Source organism: Colobus angolensis, unplaced genomic scaffold (assembly GCF_000951035.1).
Source record: "Colobus angolensis palliatus isolate OR3802 unplaced genomic scaffold, Cang.pa_1.0 Scaffold286, whole genome shotgun sequence".
In the NCBI taxonomy this organism is placed as follows: Eukaryota; Metazoa; Chordata; class Mammalia; order Primates; family Cercopithecidae; genus Colobus; species Colobus angolensis.
The window spans coordinates 1,800,543-1,820,556 of record NW_012116110.1 but is presented as its reverse complement, the minus strand read 5'-3'; the positions used below and the strand labels follow the sequence as shown (position 1 = coordinate 1,820,556).

Sequence of the window (20,014 nt, the reverse complement as noted above, 5' to 3'; positions counted from 1 at the left end):
AATCACTAACAAATAGAACCTCTGCAATCCCAGCAAAACAGGGACCACCAAACTACTGAAAATCACTGGCCTACCATATAAAGTCGTACCAAGAGAAGGTCTTTGTCTGATAATGACCTGAAAAACTGAAAAGCAGCCCAATGATCCCTTATCTTTCAGTTAAGTTTTCTGAACACTACCTCATTTGTCACCTTCATCCAAGAAACTACCATGACTAATCACATTAGTCTGACTCTGACTAATATCCATGTTTAGCTCAGGTACAGTCGGTCTAAATCTCTTAGATCACCTACTTTCACTAGGATACTGTCTCCATACTGCTCTATATCTGCAATTTCTCTGAATGTTCTTCTTTTTTTTTTTTTGAGACACAGTGTCGCTCTGTTGCCCAGGCTGGAGTGCAGTGGCGCAATCTCAGCTCACTGCAAGCTCCGCCTCCTGGGTTCACGCCATTCTCCTTCCTCAGCCTCCCGAGTAGCTGGGACTACAGGCGCCTGCCACCACGCCTGGCTAATTTTTTGTATTTTTTTTAGTAGAGATGGGGTTTCACTGTGTTGGCCAGGATGGTCTCCATCTTCTGACCTCATGTTCCGCCCACCTCGGCCTCCCAAAGTGCTGGGATTACAGGCGTGAGCCACCATGCCCAGCCTGAATGTTCCCTCTTCTTGTTCTAATGGAAACTTGGCTATTTCTGGAAGACACCTGTTCTCCCCAGAGCCCTCTCAAGTGGTGACCTTTTCCTGCCATAAACCATTATTTCACGACACAGAGCTGGGGAAGGGGTCCTCATTAATCCTCACTGTACTCCTTCCTCCTTTAATTGATACCCACGTTGGTTCCTCTGAAGACCATGGGGTCAGACTTCGTCACCCATTACCCCTTTGCTATGTTAACTACCTCCCTGAAAATCCTCCCCAACCTTATCCATTCAGGGGTGACTTTGGCACCTGATTCACTGTCTTCCTCCTCTATCATTATGCCTGTCATCATGTGACTTAAACATATGTATAGAAAATCAATCTAACTCTTTGGCCTCTGTGTTTCTTTACTTCTTCAACTTCAATTATCTTTCCCTAACCTTTCCTCAGCCACCTGTCTACTGAACTAAGGAGGGTTACGTTCTAGATCACAAAGCCCTCCAAATCATACCACTTCTGAAAAATGTATTTCCATAATTCTATTCTTTGGTCACTATTTCCTTTCCTTCCATTTTACTTACTCTGGTATTCCTACTCTATCTTTTGACCCCACGAGGTTGTGCAATCCATTAACCCCACTACCTTGTACATTTGTTTTCCTTAATCAGATGAGGTTCCACAATGCAACACTATAACCACTCCCTTGCAAAGATCCCTTGACCTTTCTTGTCACACTGGCCAGGAAAAAGCCCAGTTCCAATTAAACCTATCTATACGCCTTCTATCTATATCTAAGCAACCGAACTAATGAAAGAAACCCTCAAAAATTGGTCTCACTTTAAATCTATGGCCACAAAACTTAAACGGACACTCAAAACTACCAGATAAACTTATTACACTTCTTTAACAAACTTGTGCTCTCTTTCTGAGATGAGTTCATACCTTTTGCTCCTACAATCCTTTATTGCTGCCTTCCTTCTACTCACTTAGCTAATGACCTTGCCTCATATTCATTCCATTAATAGAAGTTATAATGAGAGTAATTCCTCCTTCTCTTGCTTTTAAATCTATAACTTTACCTACATCCTTACTCATTCTGTTTTACTTTGTACAATTTAAGGAGACTCCATTTAGCTACCTAAATCTAACCCCTCCAAGGCTACTCCAGAGAAATGTTTGGCTACTCCAGAGAAATGTTTCTCAAATTACACCATAAGAAGGTGTAATTTTTCATGAAGGACCATTAAAAACAAAAATTCCAAGCCATCACAAGTCAACTTTTATTAATTACAATTTACAAAAATTCTGGAAAAGTTTGGCAATTCCTTAAAAAACTGAATGCACACCTATGATATTCTACTCCTAGGAAATTATCCAAGAGAAATAAAAGCATACGTCCATACAAAAAGTGGTAGAAGAATATCTATGACAGATCTACTGGTAGTAGCTTCAACTTAGAAATGATCTAAATGTCTAATACCAGGTTACTGAATAAACAAATTGTGTGATCTCAAGAAAAATGAAAAGCAAAATACAATAAACTGAATGAAAATAAAAATATCACATATCAAAATTTGTGGGGCACAGCTAATGCAGTGATAACAGGAAAATGTATAACACTAAGTGTACACATAAAGGCATCAAATCAATAATCTATGCTTCCACCTCAAGAACCTACATCGGGCAGAAGGGGAATCATAAAGATAAGAACAGATATCAATGAAACAGAAACAGAGAGAAAAATCAATAAAACCAACAGCTGCCTCCTCAAAAAAAATCAATACAATTAGCAAACCTTTGGCAAGATTAACTAAAAAAAGAGTTGGGGGGGGAGAGGGGGAATTGCCAGTATCAGGAATGAAATCGGGTTATCACTACAGATTCTATACATATCAAAGGATAAGAGAACTTATGCATACATAAATTTGACAACTTAGACAAAAGGACCAATTCACCTAATATGAAATAGATTATTTGACTAGTCTAATAGCTATTAAGGAAGTTGAACACATAATTTTAAAACTCCCTCCAAGAAGAAATTTCTATGCCCAGAGAATTTCACTTGAGAATTACACAAAATGTTTAAAGTATAGAAACATCAATTCTATACAATCTCTTTCAGAAAGTAGAAGAGGAAGGATCACTTCCCAACTCATTTTATGAAGCTAGTTATTATCCTAATATCAAAGCAGACAGAGAATACAAACACTACAAAACAGTATCACTCATGAATACAGATGCAAAAATTCTTTAACACAGAATTCAGCAATATGTAAAAAGAATTATACACTTATACACCACAACCAAGTGGGGTTTATTTGAGGGATGCAACATTGATTTGGTAGTCAAAAATCAATCAATATAATCCATCACTTATTAACCACCTAAAAACGTATACAATCATACCAATAGATGCATAAAAGCATTTGACAAAATTGAATATGCACTCAACATAAAAATTCCCAGAAACACAGGAATATGTATAAGAATTTCCTGAATCTGACAGAGCATATATATATATTTTTAAAATCTGCTATTATTACATACTGAATAATGAAAAACTGAATGCTTTCTTCCTAAGATCAAGAATAAGGTGAAGATTTTGGTGTTCACCACTCTTATTTGAGTGCTGAAGTTGTAGCCAATGCAATAAGGCAAGAAAACTAAATGCATACAAAACAGAAAGAAAGTTGTCCCCATTTGTAGCTGACATGACTGCCTATGTAGAAACTCCCAAAATATCTACCAAAGAAGAAAAAAAAGAAACTAAGTCAGAGGTATGAATCTAACAAAACACACAAAGGACTTGTTGCTAAAACCACATAATGCTAATGAAAGAAATCAAAAATCTAAATAAATAGAAACATACCATGTTCATAGATCGGAAGATTCAACATAGTAAAGATTTCAATTCTTCCCAAATGCTAATGAAATTCCTATTAAAATCTCAGCCACATTTTTCTGTAGATACAGAAAAGATTTGGATGTCATCAGGAATGAAGTAAGGAACTCCAGAAATCTTCTCCATAAAAGTGATGAGAACACTGACAAAGATTGTCAAAATTAACTCTTTCAGGACTCTAGAATTTAACCAAATGCTTGTAACAATCTGGGAAGCCTTTATTCAAGAAAAATGGCTGAATCTCAGTTAAAAACAGCAAGCTGTGTAGAATTTTGAACTTGCTTCATTCCTAAACCCCTTGTTCCATTCATGTGGTATCCTTGAAAAGCAACAGCCCACAGTCATAGTGAAAACCTGCAGTCTAGTGTTGGAAGTCAGGCACCCCAAATGGAGGGACCAGTTGAAGCCATGGCAGAAGAACACAAATTGTGAAGATTTCATGGACATTTATTAGCTCCCCAAATTAATACTTTTATAATTTCTTACACCTGTCTTTACTGCAATCTCTGAACATAAATTGTGAAGATTTCATGAACATTTATCACTTCCCCGATCAATACTCTTGTGATTTCCTATGCCTGTCTTTAATCTCTTAATCCCATCATCTTCGTAACCTGAGGAGGACGTATGTGGCCTCAGGACCCTGTGATGATTGCATTAACTGCACAAATTGTTTGTAGAGCATGTGTGCATGAACAATATAAAATCTGGGCACCCTGAAAAAGGAACAGGATAACAGCAACGTTCAGGGAACAAGGGAGATGGCTTTGGACTTTGACTGCCGGTGAGCCAGGCAGAACAGAGCAATATTTCTTTTCTTTCAAAAGCAAATAGGAGAAATATCACTGAATTTTTTTTCTCAGCAAGGAACATCCCTGAGAAAGAGAATGCGTCCCTGAGGGTAGGCCTACGAATAGCCCCTGTGGGGGCGGCCGTCTTTTACAATCGAAGTCGAAGAGATGAAATAAGCCTCAGTCTCCTGTAGCTTTCCCAGGCTTATTAGGACGAGGAAATTCCCGCCTAATAAATTTTGGTCAGACAGGTTGTCTGCTCTCAAACCCTGTCTCCTGGTAAGATGTTATCAATGACAACGTGTGCCCGAAACTTCATTAGCAATTTTAATTTCACCCCCTCCTGTGGTCCTGTGATCTCGCCCTGCCTCCATTTGCTTTGTGATACTTTATTACCTTGTGACACATGTGATCCCTACAACCCACACCCTATTCGTGCACTCCCTCCCCTTTTGAAAATCGCTAATAAAAACTTGCTGGTTTTATGGCTCAGGGAGTATCACGGAACCTGCCGACATGTGACGTCTTCCCTGGACACCCAGCTTTAAAATTTCTCTCTTTTGTACTCTTTCCCTTTATTTCTCAGACCAGTTGACGCTTACGGAAATAGAAAAGAACCCACGTTGGATATCAGGGGTGGGGTTCCCCGATAGTCTAGCAGCCACTGGAGAGATATGAACAGGTCTGGAGCTCCTTTATAGGGCCAAAAAATGCAACTACTTTTGCACCAACCTAATAAATCCTCATTCTCAGAGAAATCTCATTATCTGATCTACCTGGAAGTTTCCTGGGAAAACTTACTTGTATAAGGCTTGTCTGTATTTGACCTGATTCACAGCTCACCATTACAAAACAGCCTTTTCCTTGGATGCATTTGTCAAAAACAATCAGAAGCAACTGTTTAACAACACAGCTGCGTGAAGCAGATAACAGTTACAGCAAACAATAAGCTACCCAAAAATCTTAAAAGAAAAGGCTGGGGAATGAGCTTCTCCCCAAACCATATGAGGTTCTGGAAGCTCCTGGGATTCTAGAAGGTCATGTCCATTAGCAGAACTGTGTGCATGACCAGGGCTATGTACATGATCCAGAAACACCTGAGAAGACCCTAAGTTCTCATCTCTGTTTCACTCTGAGGTTGTGTGCAAATAGGAAGCGAAGGTTGAGACAGAGTTAACCAAAGTTTTCAACAATCTTAGGAGCACTTATTCGAGAAAAATGATTGAATCTCAGTAAAGTGCGAATAGTGCCTGGCTGAATGTTGAAGGCATGACCCAACATACACACAGAGATCCTCAACAAAGACTGGGAAACATATAGGTTCCAGGCATTTAAGGGAATACAGATTCAGTCATTAGCTAACCACTAAACTAACCTGGTAGTGACTTCAGTAGCCACAAATGACCAAGAATAAGAACTTTAAAGAACTAGCAAAGTCACTAAACAAACAAACACCAACAACATATTCAAAGAAACAGCAACAACATCAAGCCCTGGGTAGGAGGATGGGACTGACTTCCAGAGTTGCTAGAGTATGCTTAAACTATTCAGTTTCAACAAAAACTTGTAACACATTCAAATAAAGGACAAAAGTATGGCCCATACTCAGGAAAAAAGCAGTCAATAGAAAAAGTCCCTGAGGAAGTACAGAAACGGATTTATAAGACAAAGGGGCTTTAATCCTTTTTTCGCTTGCCCTGAGAATACTTGCCGGCAGTGCTTACTTTCACATTGAAAATTAGTCAGATTTGCTTAAGTCTCAGAGTGTGTTTATGTAAAATTAAATGAACGCTGGCAGTGAGCTGCATGTACTTTTATTCTAAATAGGAAAAGGATTAAAACAGCTATTTTAAATATGTTCAATGAACTAAAAGAAACCATATCAAAAAAAAGTAAAGGAAAGGAAGAGAAGAATATCTCACTGAATATGGAGTATCAATAAAAGTACAGAAATTATAAAAAAGAGCCAACTAGAAAAATCTAGAGTTGAAAAATGCAGTAACTGAAATGAAAGATTAATCAGAGGGTCTTAACAGCAAATCCAAATAGGCAGAAGAAAGAATAAGTGAACTTGAAGACAGGCTGACTGACATTATCCAGCTTGAGGGACAGGAAGAAAAAAGAATCAAGAAAAATAAACAGAGGGCCGGGTGTGGTGGCTCACGCCTGCAATCCCAGCACTTTGGGAGGCCGAGGTGGGTGGATTACCCAAGGTTAGCAGGTTTGAGACCAGCCTGGCCAACATGGTGAAACCCCGTCTCTACTAAAAATACAAAAAATTAGCTGGGTGTGATGGTGGTTGCCTATAATCCCAGCTACTCAGGAGGCTGAGGCAGGATAATCACTTGAATCTGGGAGGCGGAGGTTGCAGTGAGCCAAGGTTGTGCCACTGCACTCCAGCCTGGGCAACAAGAGTTAAAGTCCATCTCAGAAAAAAAAAAAAATTAACAGTCTCTGAGATTTGTGGGATACCATCAAGCATATCAAAATATGTAAGTCTCAAAAAAGAAAAGAGACAGGAAGAATATATGAAGAAATACTGAAAAGTGACTTCTTAACTTTGATGAAAAACATTAATCTGCACATTTAAGAAGCTCAATGAATTCCAAACAGGATAAACTCAAGGAGACTCCCATCTAGAAATATGATTAGCCATTGAAAAACAAAGAGAAAACTTTAAAAGCAAGAAAAAAGTGACTCATCATGTACCAGGATCCTCAATAAGATTAACAACTGACTTATCAGAAACCATGGAGGCCAGAGGGCAGTGGGACGACATAGTCAAAGTGCTGGAAAAAAAAAAAAACCCAAGAATTCTATATCCAGCAAAACTATCCTTCAAAAACAAACAAAAACTTAAGACATCCCTAGATAAACAAAAAAACAATTTGTCACTAGCAGACCTCCCCTACAAGAAATACTAAAAGGCATCTTCAAGGCTGAAATGAAAGGACCCTAGACAGTACTCTGAATCTACACAAAGAAATCAAGAGAACCAGTAAAGGTAATTAAATAGATAAATGTAAAATGTAACATAAATGTATTTTGTTGTTTATAACTTTTTTTCTTTCTTCCTATCCAATATAAAAGAACTGTTGTGGACCGGGCACGGTGGCTCAAGCCTGTAATCCCAGCACTTTGGGAGGCCGAGACGGGCGGATCACGAGGTCAGGAGATCAAGACCATCCTGGCTAACACGGTGAAACCCCGTCTCTACTAAAAAATACAAAAAACTAGCCGGGCGAGGTGGCGGGCGCCTGTAGTCCCAGCTACTCGGGAGGCTGAGGCAGGAGAAGGGCGTAAACCCGGGAGGTGGAGCTTGCAGTGAGCTGCGATCCGGCCACTGCACTCCAGCCTGGGCGACAGAGCGAGACTCCGTCTCAAAAAAAAAAAAAAAAAAAAAAAAAAAGAACTGTTGTGGTATAAATCTATATATTTAGTCTTTGTTCCTAGGTTCCTGGCACAGAGTTCTTAAAACCCTTGGAATTTTCTGAGTGACAGGAGTGTCTTTTATTATTCATAACAAGACCCTTTCTGCAATATCTGATTTTATGCTAATGAGGACTAAAAAATCATGGTCCAACTATCTACTGTTTACAGGAGGCACATTTTAGATGCAAAGACACATATAGGCATAAAGTAAAAGGATGGAACTTTAGTCAAAAGAGAACTCTTTATTTCTCCTTTCCTAGCAAGCCAGAAGGAGTATAATACAAAAGCAACACGATCAAATAAACCAACAAAACATATTATTAAATCTAAACACAGGTTGATTATCCTTTATCCAAAATGCTTGGGACCAGAAGTGTTTTGGATTTCAAATTTTTTAAGACCTTTGAATATCTGCATTATACTCACAGGTTCAGCTTCCCTAATCCAGAAACCCAAAATGCTTTAAAGCTCATGTCCTTTCAGCATCATGTCAACACACTCAAAACAGTTTTGGGTTTTGGAGTATTTTTAGATTTCATATTAGAGATACCCAACATGTAAATACTGGCAGTAAAAAATAATAATAGTAACATTTTAAATAACCGCAGGTCAAATTTCTGATGATACTGACATGGGAATAAAGAAAGAGAAAATATAAGCTTGCTAATTTTTTTCTTAATTAGGTGGGAGAATAAAGATACTGATGAACTCTTTTGTTAGAAATGTGTCATTTAAAATTTTAAGATAATCACTAGAATAGGACTAAATAGAACTTTCCACCTATAGAATAAAAAATAGAATGAGAAAACCTTGGTTAACAAAAACAGAAATACAAACAGAGGAGGAATCAAGTAAAAAGTATAATAAGTAGAAAACATAACAGTAAATGTGAACTGTTTAAACTTCTTTATCTGTTTAAACTCCTTAATTTCCCATCAAATTGAAAAAAAATTCAAAACAAACCCAGTATTATTTACAGCACATAAACCAAAACATGGTACAGAAATAAAAACAAAGTAAGAAAGCTTTAAAATCTAGGAAGCAAAAACTTATATAATTACAAGGAAAAACAGACAAATCTATACTCATAGAAGGAGATATTGACACCTTAAAAATAACTAAATCAGGCCAGGTGCAGTGGCTCACACTTGTAATTCCAGCACTTTGGGAGGCCAAGGCAGGTGGATCACTTGAAGTCAGGTGTTTGAGACCAGCCTGGCCAATATGATGAAACTCTGTCTCTATTAAAAATACAAAAATTAGCCAGGCGTGGTGGTGTATGCCTGTAGTCTCAGCTACTTGGGAGGCTCAGGCAGGAGAACTGCTTGAACCTGGGAGGCGGAAGCTGCAGGGAGGCAGAAGCTGCAGTGAGCCGAGACTGCGCCACTGCACTCCAGCCTCGGAGATAGAGCAAGACTCTATCTCATAACAACAACAGCAGCAACAACAACAAAAACTAAATCAAGTAGATTAACAAAAAAGTAGAACATATGAGTATACATAATTATAGTAAGCCTATTCTAATGTATGTATGTATGTGGGTGTACACATATCTCCACAACTGAAGACAGAATGCACATTGTTTTCGAAGAATAGGTACAAAAATCAAATATACAATAAAAGCCAAAAAAAGTCTCAAAAAATTCTTTAAAAGAGTCGTAAGGCCACATTTACTGACCATAAAGCAGTATAAGAACTCGACATTTTTTTAAAAGCCTAAAAAATTCCATATCCATGGAAATTAAAACAGTAACAACTGCTAGATAACCTCAAATGAATGAAAATATTCAAATAAAAACTATAGTATCTTAAACTGAAACGAAGAGCCTACTAATCAATACATGTGAGATGTAGCCAAATGATGCCCAGAAAAAAATTTATAAAGAAACACGCTTTTTACAACTCGAGAACGTTAAAAAATACTCAAAGCAGAAAAAATGAATTAAGAAAGAGGAAATTATTAGTCAACAAAAAATAAAGTTGATTTAAAAAAAAATTGGTTGAAAAGACTTATCAAAGTGACAAGCCCTGGCAAATATGGTAAGGGGAAAAAAATGGATACACAAATATCAGTGATAGGAAGAGAAGGAATATAAATGATTGAAACTGATCCAAGGAGTAGTAAATTATATACCAGGTCTGCACAAGCCTGAAAACAAAACCAGTTAAGAATAGAACAAAAAATAAAATTATAGGCGAATCTCACAAAGTTCAAAAAATCCTAAATACAAAATTTCATAGTTGAATACAGCAATATATTAAAACATCAATTAAAATTTATGACAGGAATGCAAGCGAAGTTCAACATGAGGCAATCTACCAACCTTGTATTTGTGTCTGGGGACACAGGATGAGTTTTATGTATTTTTCTGCCTAACTCTAATAAAATAATAGGAATGGAGTAAAAATGGAGTAAAAAGGGATCCATCCCATCAGGACAAAAGAAAGGGAAGAGAGATCAGTAAATGGAAAGTTTAATAAATACTTAGAAGATGAAAAACAAATAACTAATTTAGCAGTATATTATATTATAGGAACCATAGTGTAAAGGGTGAGTGAAAAAGAAAGGGATGTAAAGAACTGATTATTCCTTCCAAAAAATAAAAACAAGTAAAAACCCCAGAGATTCTTAGGACTAGGAAATGCCAAGTACAGACAACATCACATAGAATGCAATTATTTATATCCTCCTTCTTATCCCAATACCCTTACCCCAACATACACAACCCTAAGCACATAACACTGACAACCAAGCTGTTTCTGTGAACATCTGCAATTAATTCTTTGGAGAAATTAAGTGAGCCACCTGGGACTTAAAATAAAGGGATAGAAAAAGGGGTGAGGCTGAAAACTAGGAGATTAACATAATGCTTCAACCACCAGAAATGCCTGAAGTTACATGTCTACCCCCAAGGCAGGTAATTTCAAAATTTAGTCTCAGAATGGTCCTGAAGAATAGAAACACACATATATTTGGGCACCTGTTAGCAAAAGAGCCCACTTTCTTACTTAATATCCTAACATAATTTTGTCATCAGGCCCACCCACGCATACAAAATTTGTAATCAGCCTTTCAATGCCTTACCCTTAACCATAAAGAGAACCAAAGACTCCCAGATAAACAAGGAAAGACTCCAGGAAGAAAGCAAGAAACCAAAATAAGAAAAGAAACAAAAATCTACCAAGAGAAAACAATATTATAAAGGAAAAAAAACTTTAAAAACTTTTAATTTATATTCTCAGATTGAGAAGCTGCATATATCAAAAACAACAGGATACTACAAATTAAAACAAGATTTTTCCTTAGCAATAATTTACCTGCAGTAGGTTAAAGTTTTACAACGTGTCTTCATTTCTAGAAATTGGAGCTATAAACCAAGATTATATCAAAACAGAGTAAAACTCAACAATAAAAATATAATAAAAAGTTCCAGCCAGGGGCACTGGCTCATGCCTGTAATCCCAGCACTTTGGGAAGCTGAGGCAGGTGGATAGCTTGAGCTCAGGAGTTCGAGGCCAGCCTGGGCAACACGGCAAAAACTCATCTCTACAAAAATTCAAAACAGTACCTGGGTGTGGTGGCATGCACCTGTGGTCCCAGCTACTCAGGAGGCTGAGGTGGGAGGATTATTTGAGCCTGGGAGGCGGAGGCTGCAGTGAGCCAAGATCACGCCACTGTACTCTGACCTGGGTAACAGAGACCCAGGCCTCTGTTTTTGTCTCAAAAACCAAAACCAAAACCAAAACAAAACAAAACAAAAAAAAGATGAAAAGTTCCATAGTTTAAGTATACTTTGTCTCATTAATTTCAATCATGTATAAAGGTACATATGCATTTTCTACATAAATGTAATCACTGATTTTTCAAAATAAAAGGTCTATTTCTGTGTTTTAAAAAAAACAAAATAAATCCCTTAGAGCTTAATTTTTGCTATTAAGGTAACCAAATCCACCATTATTCTATTAAAAAAGTACAGCCACTCAGCTACAAAGATCATAAGGCACAGCTACTAGCAGCGTTGAGAAATTATTCACAATCCTCTGAGCAACTACTATACTTCCAAATCTTACTTTCCCTCAGATAAAGAAATAGAGAATGCAGAGGATCTTGGCCATTCCCCAATAAGAATCTGTCCCATAATCCGTATTTGAAAACAAGTTAGAGCAAATTTTAATGTAATAAAAATTTTAGTAGTATGAAACCTTACATGTTTATCTTTCCTTTCTATAACATCTTGCTTCTGTTTGCATTTTTGAGATGCCTCCTTAATATCTGTTGCCTGTAAAATTAAACCAGAGGAAGAGGGACAGTTAGTTAAAAACTCATGCAAGCAAATTATATGGCCCTGTCCATTCAAATAGAGTTAACCCAGAACAATTTATTTCAAGCAAAATGCATAATTATCAACAAAATACCAACAGTTATTTGCAAGTCTATAAAAGGTTATTCCTAATATTAATAAACAGTTGCAGTAATACGCATGCATGTTTTTCTCTTTACATTTATCTTCCTATCTTATTTCATCTGATCCTAAAAACAACCCTACAGGATAATCAGGACAAATATTACTGACTGGTAGGGATCAAAAGAGGCCAAGTAACCTGTATACATAGCTAAAAAAACGGAAACTAATTATAAAAAATCAGGTCTGATTTTAAATATAGAGTTCTAACATACCACGTATGTTACCTCCTTGATATTTTTCATTAACACATAAAATACATACATGACATATTATAGACACATTATACATCATTAACACATATAATATGTAATTCAAACATAGTAGAAAACAGGGCTACACAGAAAATAATTAACATTATAGGCTAAGACTACTATTCTTGGAAAGGCTTGTTTGCAAGGTCGGTCCTTTGTTGTTGTCTGGAAACTTGGATTTTGGGAGTGTTTCTACCATTTCCTAACTGATAAGAGTGGCTCACTGTGCATGTCTATACAAACAATGCAGTGGATGTAGAACATCTGCTTTCCTTCTTGCATTCTGGAAGTTGAGTACGTGCTGCTAGAATGCCTAGTTGCCCAACGCACATAAAAACCTTGGGTGCCGAGTCTGTAATGCACTTCCCCTGTAGACAGGACTTTAAAAGTGTTGCCACAATTTGATGATGGAAGAATTAAGCACATTCTGTGTGACTTCTCTGGGGGAGGACCCCTGGAAGCTTGTGCCTGGTTTCTTCTAGACTTTGTCCTCAGGGCATTTTCCCTTTACTGACTGTTTTGCATCCTTTTGCTGTAATAAATCTTAGCTGTGAGTTCTCCTAGGAAATCCCATCTCTGGTGGATCTCTTATGCCAAGAGACAATAGTTTCTTCCCATAGAGGAAAACTAATTTTCTGATGCTAGTAACACTGATGTATGTATGCTTAAATCATACATGCTAATCATGTAAGATAAAGATTACTATTACTGTCCTCACCTGACTGCGGAGAATAAAACTCAGAGACTAAATGATTTGCTGAAGGTCAGACAGCTGAGTGAGGATTTAAAATACAAGTCTGTGTAACCCAAAAGACTATGCCCTGTCCATAACACTTTATCACCTGCCTGGAATTAAAAAAAAAAAAATTACAAGTGTTGGAAAAAGTTTTCTGCTGGAACAGAGTGAGCAAGAAGAATAGCATGAATATTAAACAAAATTAACCATTGTGTTCCTGTTGCAAGGCTATGGGTGCTAATAACTACTTTTACTAGAGACTGACATAAGGTACCACTTCAGAATCCAGGATCACTTCTTTAGGAAAACAATTCTGAAACATCTTAGGCCATGCAGATTTTCACATAAATAAATTAGGCTCATGGATGTTTGACAATGAGCCTAATATAACAATAGCTGGGCTTCTGTTATAAATAGACAAAAGAAAGGGTTAAATATATTTCCTTAATTAAGAGATTTGAAATTTATTATGTACATATTTTCCACTACAAAAGTAGTTTTGCAGTAACAGAAAATTCAAGAACCAAAAAAAAAAGCAATTACAAATTCACAACTTAACTACAACCAACCATCATTAATATAACAATGACTGCCAACTATTAGTTTCATATCCTTGAGGAAGTCGTGTTATCACTGGTATTCAGTATCTTTAACAACAAAATGAGGGGACTTGTCTAGATAATATCTACAAGTCCTTTTCCCCCTAACATTTAAAATGACCAATGGCAACTCTCTTTCAGAATCAGACCTGATCAAGTCCTAAAACCTTTATCTGATCTTAGTAACTGTTTAATTTTCTGGACTTGAGTGCAATAATATTAACTCACTTTAACCTGTATTATAATTAAGATATAGTGGAGCTTTTCTGACATGATAGTAGCAAAGTCAAAACTGTTGATTCATTTCCTCTGTTACAAAGTTTACTTTATATTCCTAGATACGGCCTTTCTCACTCAGTAAGCACTGCTCGACATAGTATCTGGTACAATCTAGCTCAAGAAGTCATTTTTCTGACTTTCAGTAGCCTAAAAAGAGAAGGTATAATCACATCTCGAAATCAAAGAGCTCCACATAACTTCTTTTTTACAAACAAAAGGTAAAACTTATATTAGTCAAACCTGTATAAATGGCAGTCTTAAATTCAGTAATAAAAAACCTGGAGTAGCATATTCACATGAGAAGAAAACACAATGTTTAAAAATAGAGAAGATGCCTAAAAAAAAAATACTGCTAAGTTTGTAACGCACTCTCTCCTAAATGATCTTTCAACAGTAGAAATCATGTTTCACACAATTTTTTCCCAAGAGCACTGCCAGGCTAAGATTCACCCTTTATGATCACTGACACCCATCTTCAAGCACAGTGACCAATATCAAGGTATACAGTCCACATCGAGGTATACAGTGAATGGTTTCCTGGTTTCATAGAATTAACCTATATATAGCATAAATTCCACTGGTCTAATTACAAATAATTCTACATACTTGAGCCAACCGACAATTGATATCAGAAATTCTTTTTTTAATTTTATTTTTAAATTTTTATCATATATATGTTTTGAGATAGGGCCTCGCTCTATCACCCACACTGGAGAGCAGTGACACAATCTCAGCTCACTGCAACCTCTGCCTCATAGGCACAAGTGATCCTCCTGTCTCAGCCTCACGAGTAGCAGGGACTTATAGGCTTGCACTACCATGCCTGGACTAACTTTTTTGTATTTTTCACAGAGACAGGATTTCACTATGTTGACCAAGCTGGTCTTGAACTCCTGAGCTCAAATGATCTGCCACCTCAGCCTCCCAAAATGCTGGGATTAGCATAAGCCACTGTGCCTAGCCATATCAGAGCTTCTTAAGTAGGGGTCAATATCTTGACTTCAGTGCATCCATGAATCTCCAAAATCTCATGCACAATTTTGGATCTGCCTATATTGTGTTATTTCAGAAGCAGGAATGTAAACAATTCTCAAATAATCTCTAACTTCAAAATCCAGCAAAGGTTTCTAGAAGCCATAGTCATAAAAAATATCTATTCTTTTAAAATATAGGGAATATTATTCTATTATATTACCTATTCCAAAAACATCAGATTTTCTATATTGCCCTCCTTCAAAAGGGTGTATAACTACAAAGCCGATATATAATATATTCACAAAAAAAAGCTCAGTGTTTCCAGAAATACCACTATGAATTCTCTTGTAACTAAAAAAAAAAAAATTGTATTTCACTATTCTCTCTTTATATCTTGGAAGTCCTATAAAGCAGCAACACTTCAATAGTAATGAGTATGTCCTTGAAAGTCCTATGGTGGCAGAATTCCTGGTTAAAAAACTTAAGAAATGAAAGATACAAGAAACCCTTGAAAATATTTTCAAACACCTGCAAAATATTTTTATATTTGCTAAACTAAAATTCAGATAATCCAAAATTGAACCCAAAAAGTACCTTTTCTTTGATTCGAGCCTCCAAATTGTGACGCTCGTTTTCCATTTCTTCAATTCGACGTGTTATAGGAATCTGCCCTTCTTTGAGTTTTCTGACCTCTTCCTTCACTCGGTCACGAACTAGTTTTACTTCTTCATATTCCTGACGAACATTTTCATATTCCTTGCAAATAATTCAACAAACAGAAGTTAATGCCCTAGCTTAAACTAACACATATACTAAAAATCAAGATACAGGCAGAAACCAAATCTAAGAAAAGACTGTTTTGATATCAAAACAGGTTTATTAATGTAAAATTTGTCCTCTGGGACAACTTCAGAAATAGTAAATACCAATGTAATGATTTAATAACAGTGTTGATAATCACTGAGCGTTTATGTCTATCACTAGTTCAGATTCTCGGATGTCCACTCTGTTCTCTGAAACATATCCTCATGGCTACGAAAATGTGACTTACCTCTAATCTGTCAATAAAGAAGAGATACAGGGATGTATAAAGAAGTAAAAGAAACTCAAGTATAAAGGGTAAAAATGAAAAAAAACAAAGAACAAAATGAAAATGGGTCAAAAGAAAAACAAAAAGCAGCATGTAGGTGAAAGTGATGCCTGTCATGTCATAGGAGTATCTGTTAAAAAAAAAAAATAAGTGGCACACTAAGACAACATTATATAAGAGTGAATGGGATGATGGTAAGAAAAGAAAAAATAAACATACGAGTAAATCAAAAAAGAAGAAAAATGAAAAAAGCAAATCAATCTTGAAAAAATAAGGAAAATCAACAAAGTGAGAGAAGCAGTAATAATGGACACAGGATAAATGAAATTTAGAAAAACTGAAGAAAGGAAAATTTAAGAATCATGAGATGATGGAATAGGGTAGGGAAAAGGGGGAAGACAGAACAAGAATGCCACAAATATAGCCACATATTTTTTCAAGCAAGTAATAATTATTTCCATTCTAACTTTAGAACAAACACCACAAAACTTTCTTACCTATTTTGTTCTACCAATTATAAAGTAATGCAATGAGGGAATTGAATCTTTAACCCAAACTGTAGTCTTAATAAAATACACATTACACAATGATTAGAAATAACAGATTAGCTTCAGAAAAATTATAAAACATATGAGTAGAAGATTACAGTTAAGACACATCAGCCACATCTGTAACTGAGGCTGATATTAGTGGCAAACCCCAAGTAAATTCTCAGTGACCTGACTGAGGACACCCAAAGATTTAATTTTCTGATCATTAACATCTATAAAAAAATGATCAAAGAACTAGCTCTTGAGGACTAAAATCTGGAAGAATTAAGAGCACTGTGTTAATTATTATTTATTAAACAATAAAAATGAGCACACAGCTAATGTAATAAACTAGTAAAAGAAAGCCTGGTGTGGTAGCTCATGCCTGCAATCCCAGTACTTTGGGAGGCGGAGCGAGGCAGATCACCTGAGGTAAGGAGCTCAAGACCAGCCTGGCCAACATGGTGAGTCCCTGTCTCTACTAAAAACACACACAAAAAAAGTTAGCCAGGTGTGGTGGCACATACCTATAATCCCAACTACTGGGAGGCTGAGGCAGGATAACTGCTTGAACGCAGGAGGCAGAGGTTGCAGCGAGTCAAGATCGCACCACTGTATCCCAGCATGGGAGAAAGAGCAAGAGTCCGTCTCAAAAAAAAGACATGGGTGAGCAGCTCCAAGATGGCCGAATAGGAACCACTCCAGGCTACAGCTTTCAGCGTGAGCGACACAGAAGATGGGTGATTTCGACATTTCCAACTGAGGTACCACGTTCATCTCACTGGGATGTATCAGACAGTGGGTGCTAGACAGTGGATGCAGGCCACCGAGTGAGAGCCAAAGCAGGGCGAGGCATCGCCTCACCCGGGAAGCGCAAGGGGTAAGGGAATTCCCTTCCCTAGCCAAGGGAAAACGTGACACACAGCACCTGGAAAATCAGGTCACTCCCATCCTAATACTGTGCTTTTCCAAGGGTCTTAGCAAAAGGCACACCAGGAGATTATATCCCGCGCCTGGCTCCAAAGGTCCCACACCCACAGGGCCTCCCTCATGGCTAGCACAGCAGTCTGAGCTCTAACAGCAAGGCACCAGCGAGGCTGGGGGAGGGGCGCCCGCCATTGCTGAGGCTTGAGAAGGTAAACAGATCGCCAGGAAGTTCAAACTGGGTGGAGCCCACCACACATCAAGGAGGCCTGCATGCCTCTGTAGACTCCACCTCTGGGAACAGGGCATAGCCAAACAAAAGGCAGCAGAAATCTCTGCAGATATAAATCTCCCTGTCTGACAGCTTAGAAGAGAGTAGTGGTTCTTCCAGCACGGAGTTTGAAATCTGAAAACGGACAGACTGCCTCCTCAAGTGGGTCCCTGACCCCCGAGTGGCCTAACCAGAAGGCATCCCCCAGTAGGGGCAGACACCTTATAAGGCCAGATACCCCTGTAAGACGAAGCTTCCAGAGGAACGATCAGCAGCAACATTTGCTGTTCAGCAATATTCACTCTTCTGCTGCCTCTGCTGCTGACACCCAGGCAAACAGGGTCTGGAGTGGACCTCGAGTAAACTCCAACAGACCTGCAGCTGAGGGTCCTGACTGTTAGACAGAAAACTAACAAACAGAAAGGACATCCACACCAAAACCCCATCTGTACGTCACCATCATCAAAAACTAAAGGGAGATAAAACCACAAAGATGGGGAAAAAACAGAGCAGAAGCCTGAAAATTCTAAAAATCAGAGCGTCTCTCCCCCTTCAAAGGAATGTAGCTCCTCACCAGAAATGGAACAAAGCTGGATGGAGAATGACTTTGATGAGTTGAGAGAAGAAGGCTTCAGAAGATCAAAGTTCTCTGAGCTAAAGGAAGAAGTTCGAACCCATCGCAAAGAAGCTAAAAACCTTGAAAAAAGATTAGACGAATGGCTAACTAGAATAACCAACGTAGAGAAGTCCTTAAAAGACCTGACAGAGCTGAAAACCATGGCACAAGAACTACATGACAAATGTACAAGCTTCAGTAACCGATTTGATCAAGTGGAAGAAAGGGTATCAGGGACTGAAGATCAAATTAATGAAATAAAGCGAGAAGAGAAGTTTAGAGAAAAAAGAATAAAAAGAAACAAACAAAGTCTCCAAGAAATATGGGACTATGTGAAAAGACCAAATCTACATCTGACTGGTGTACCTGAAAGTGACGGGGAGAATGGAAACAAGTTGGAAAACACTCTGCAGGATATTATCCAGGAGGACTTACCCAACCTAGCAAGGAAGGTCAACATTCAAATTCAGGAAATACAGAGAATGCCACAAAGATATTCCTGGAGAAGAGCAACTTCAAAACACATAATTGTCAGATTCACCAAAGTTGAAATGAAGGAAAAAATGTTAAGGTCAGCCAGAGGGAAAGGTCAGGTTACCCACGAAGGGAAGCCCATCAGACTTACAGCAAATCTCTCAGCAGAAACTCTACAAGCCAGAAGAAAGTGGGGGCCAATTTCAACATTCTTAAAGAAAATAATTTCCACTCCAGAATTTCATATCCAGCCAAACTAAGCTTCACAAGTTAAGGAGAAATAACATCTTTTACAGACAAGCAAACGCTGACAGATTTTGTCATCACCAGGCCTGCCTCACAAGAGCTCCTGAAGGAAGCACTAAACATGGAAAGGAACAACTGGTACCAGTCACTGCAAAAACATGTCAAAATGTAAAGATCATCGATGCTAGGAAGAAACTGCTTCAACTAACGAGCAAAATAACCAGCTAACGTCATAATGACAGGATCAAATTCAAACTTAACAATATTAACCTTAAATGTAAATGGGCTAAATGTTCCAATTAAAAGACACAGACTGGCAAATTGGATAGAGTCAAGACCCATCAGTTTGCTATATTCAGGAGACCCATCTCACATGCAGAGACACACATAGGCTCAAAATAAAGGGATGGAGGAAGATCTACCAAGCGAATGAAAAACAAAAAAAGGCAGGGGTTGCAATCCTAGTCTCTGATAAAATAAGACTTTAAATCAACAAAAATCAAGAGACAAGTCATTACATAATGGTAAAGGGATCAATTCAACAAGAAGAGCTAACTATCTTAAATATATATGCACCCAATATAGGAGCACCCAGATTCATAAAGCAAGTCCTTAGAGACTTACAAAGAGACTGAGACTCTGCCACAAGAATAATGGGAGATTTTAACACGCCGCTGTCAACATTAGACAGATCAACGAGACAGAAAGTTAACAAAGATATCCAGGAATTGAACTTATCTCTGCACCAAGCGGACCTAATAGGAGCACCCAGATTCATAAAGCAAGTCCTTAGA

The 20,014-nt window shown here is 37.7% G+C and overlaps 1 protein-coding gene across 1 annotated transcript in view; it reads right to left on the bottom strand.

The window, feature by feature from the left end:
- SMC5 (structural maintenance of chromosomes 5) overlaps positions 1–20,014 on the bottom strand; it is a 116,081-nt gene that overhangs the window by 59,359 nt on the left and 36,708 nt on the right. The window contains exons 7-8 of the mRNA XM_011948899.1: positions 15,664–15,825; positions 11,972–12,043 (exon numbers count right to left, since the gene is read on the bottom strand). Of these exons, the coding sequence (XP_011804289.1) occupies positions 11,972–12,043; positions 15,664–15,825 (234 nt within the window). The remainder of the gene's footprint in view (positions 1–11,971; positions 12,044–15,663; positions 15,826–20,014) is intronic.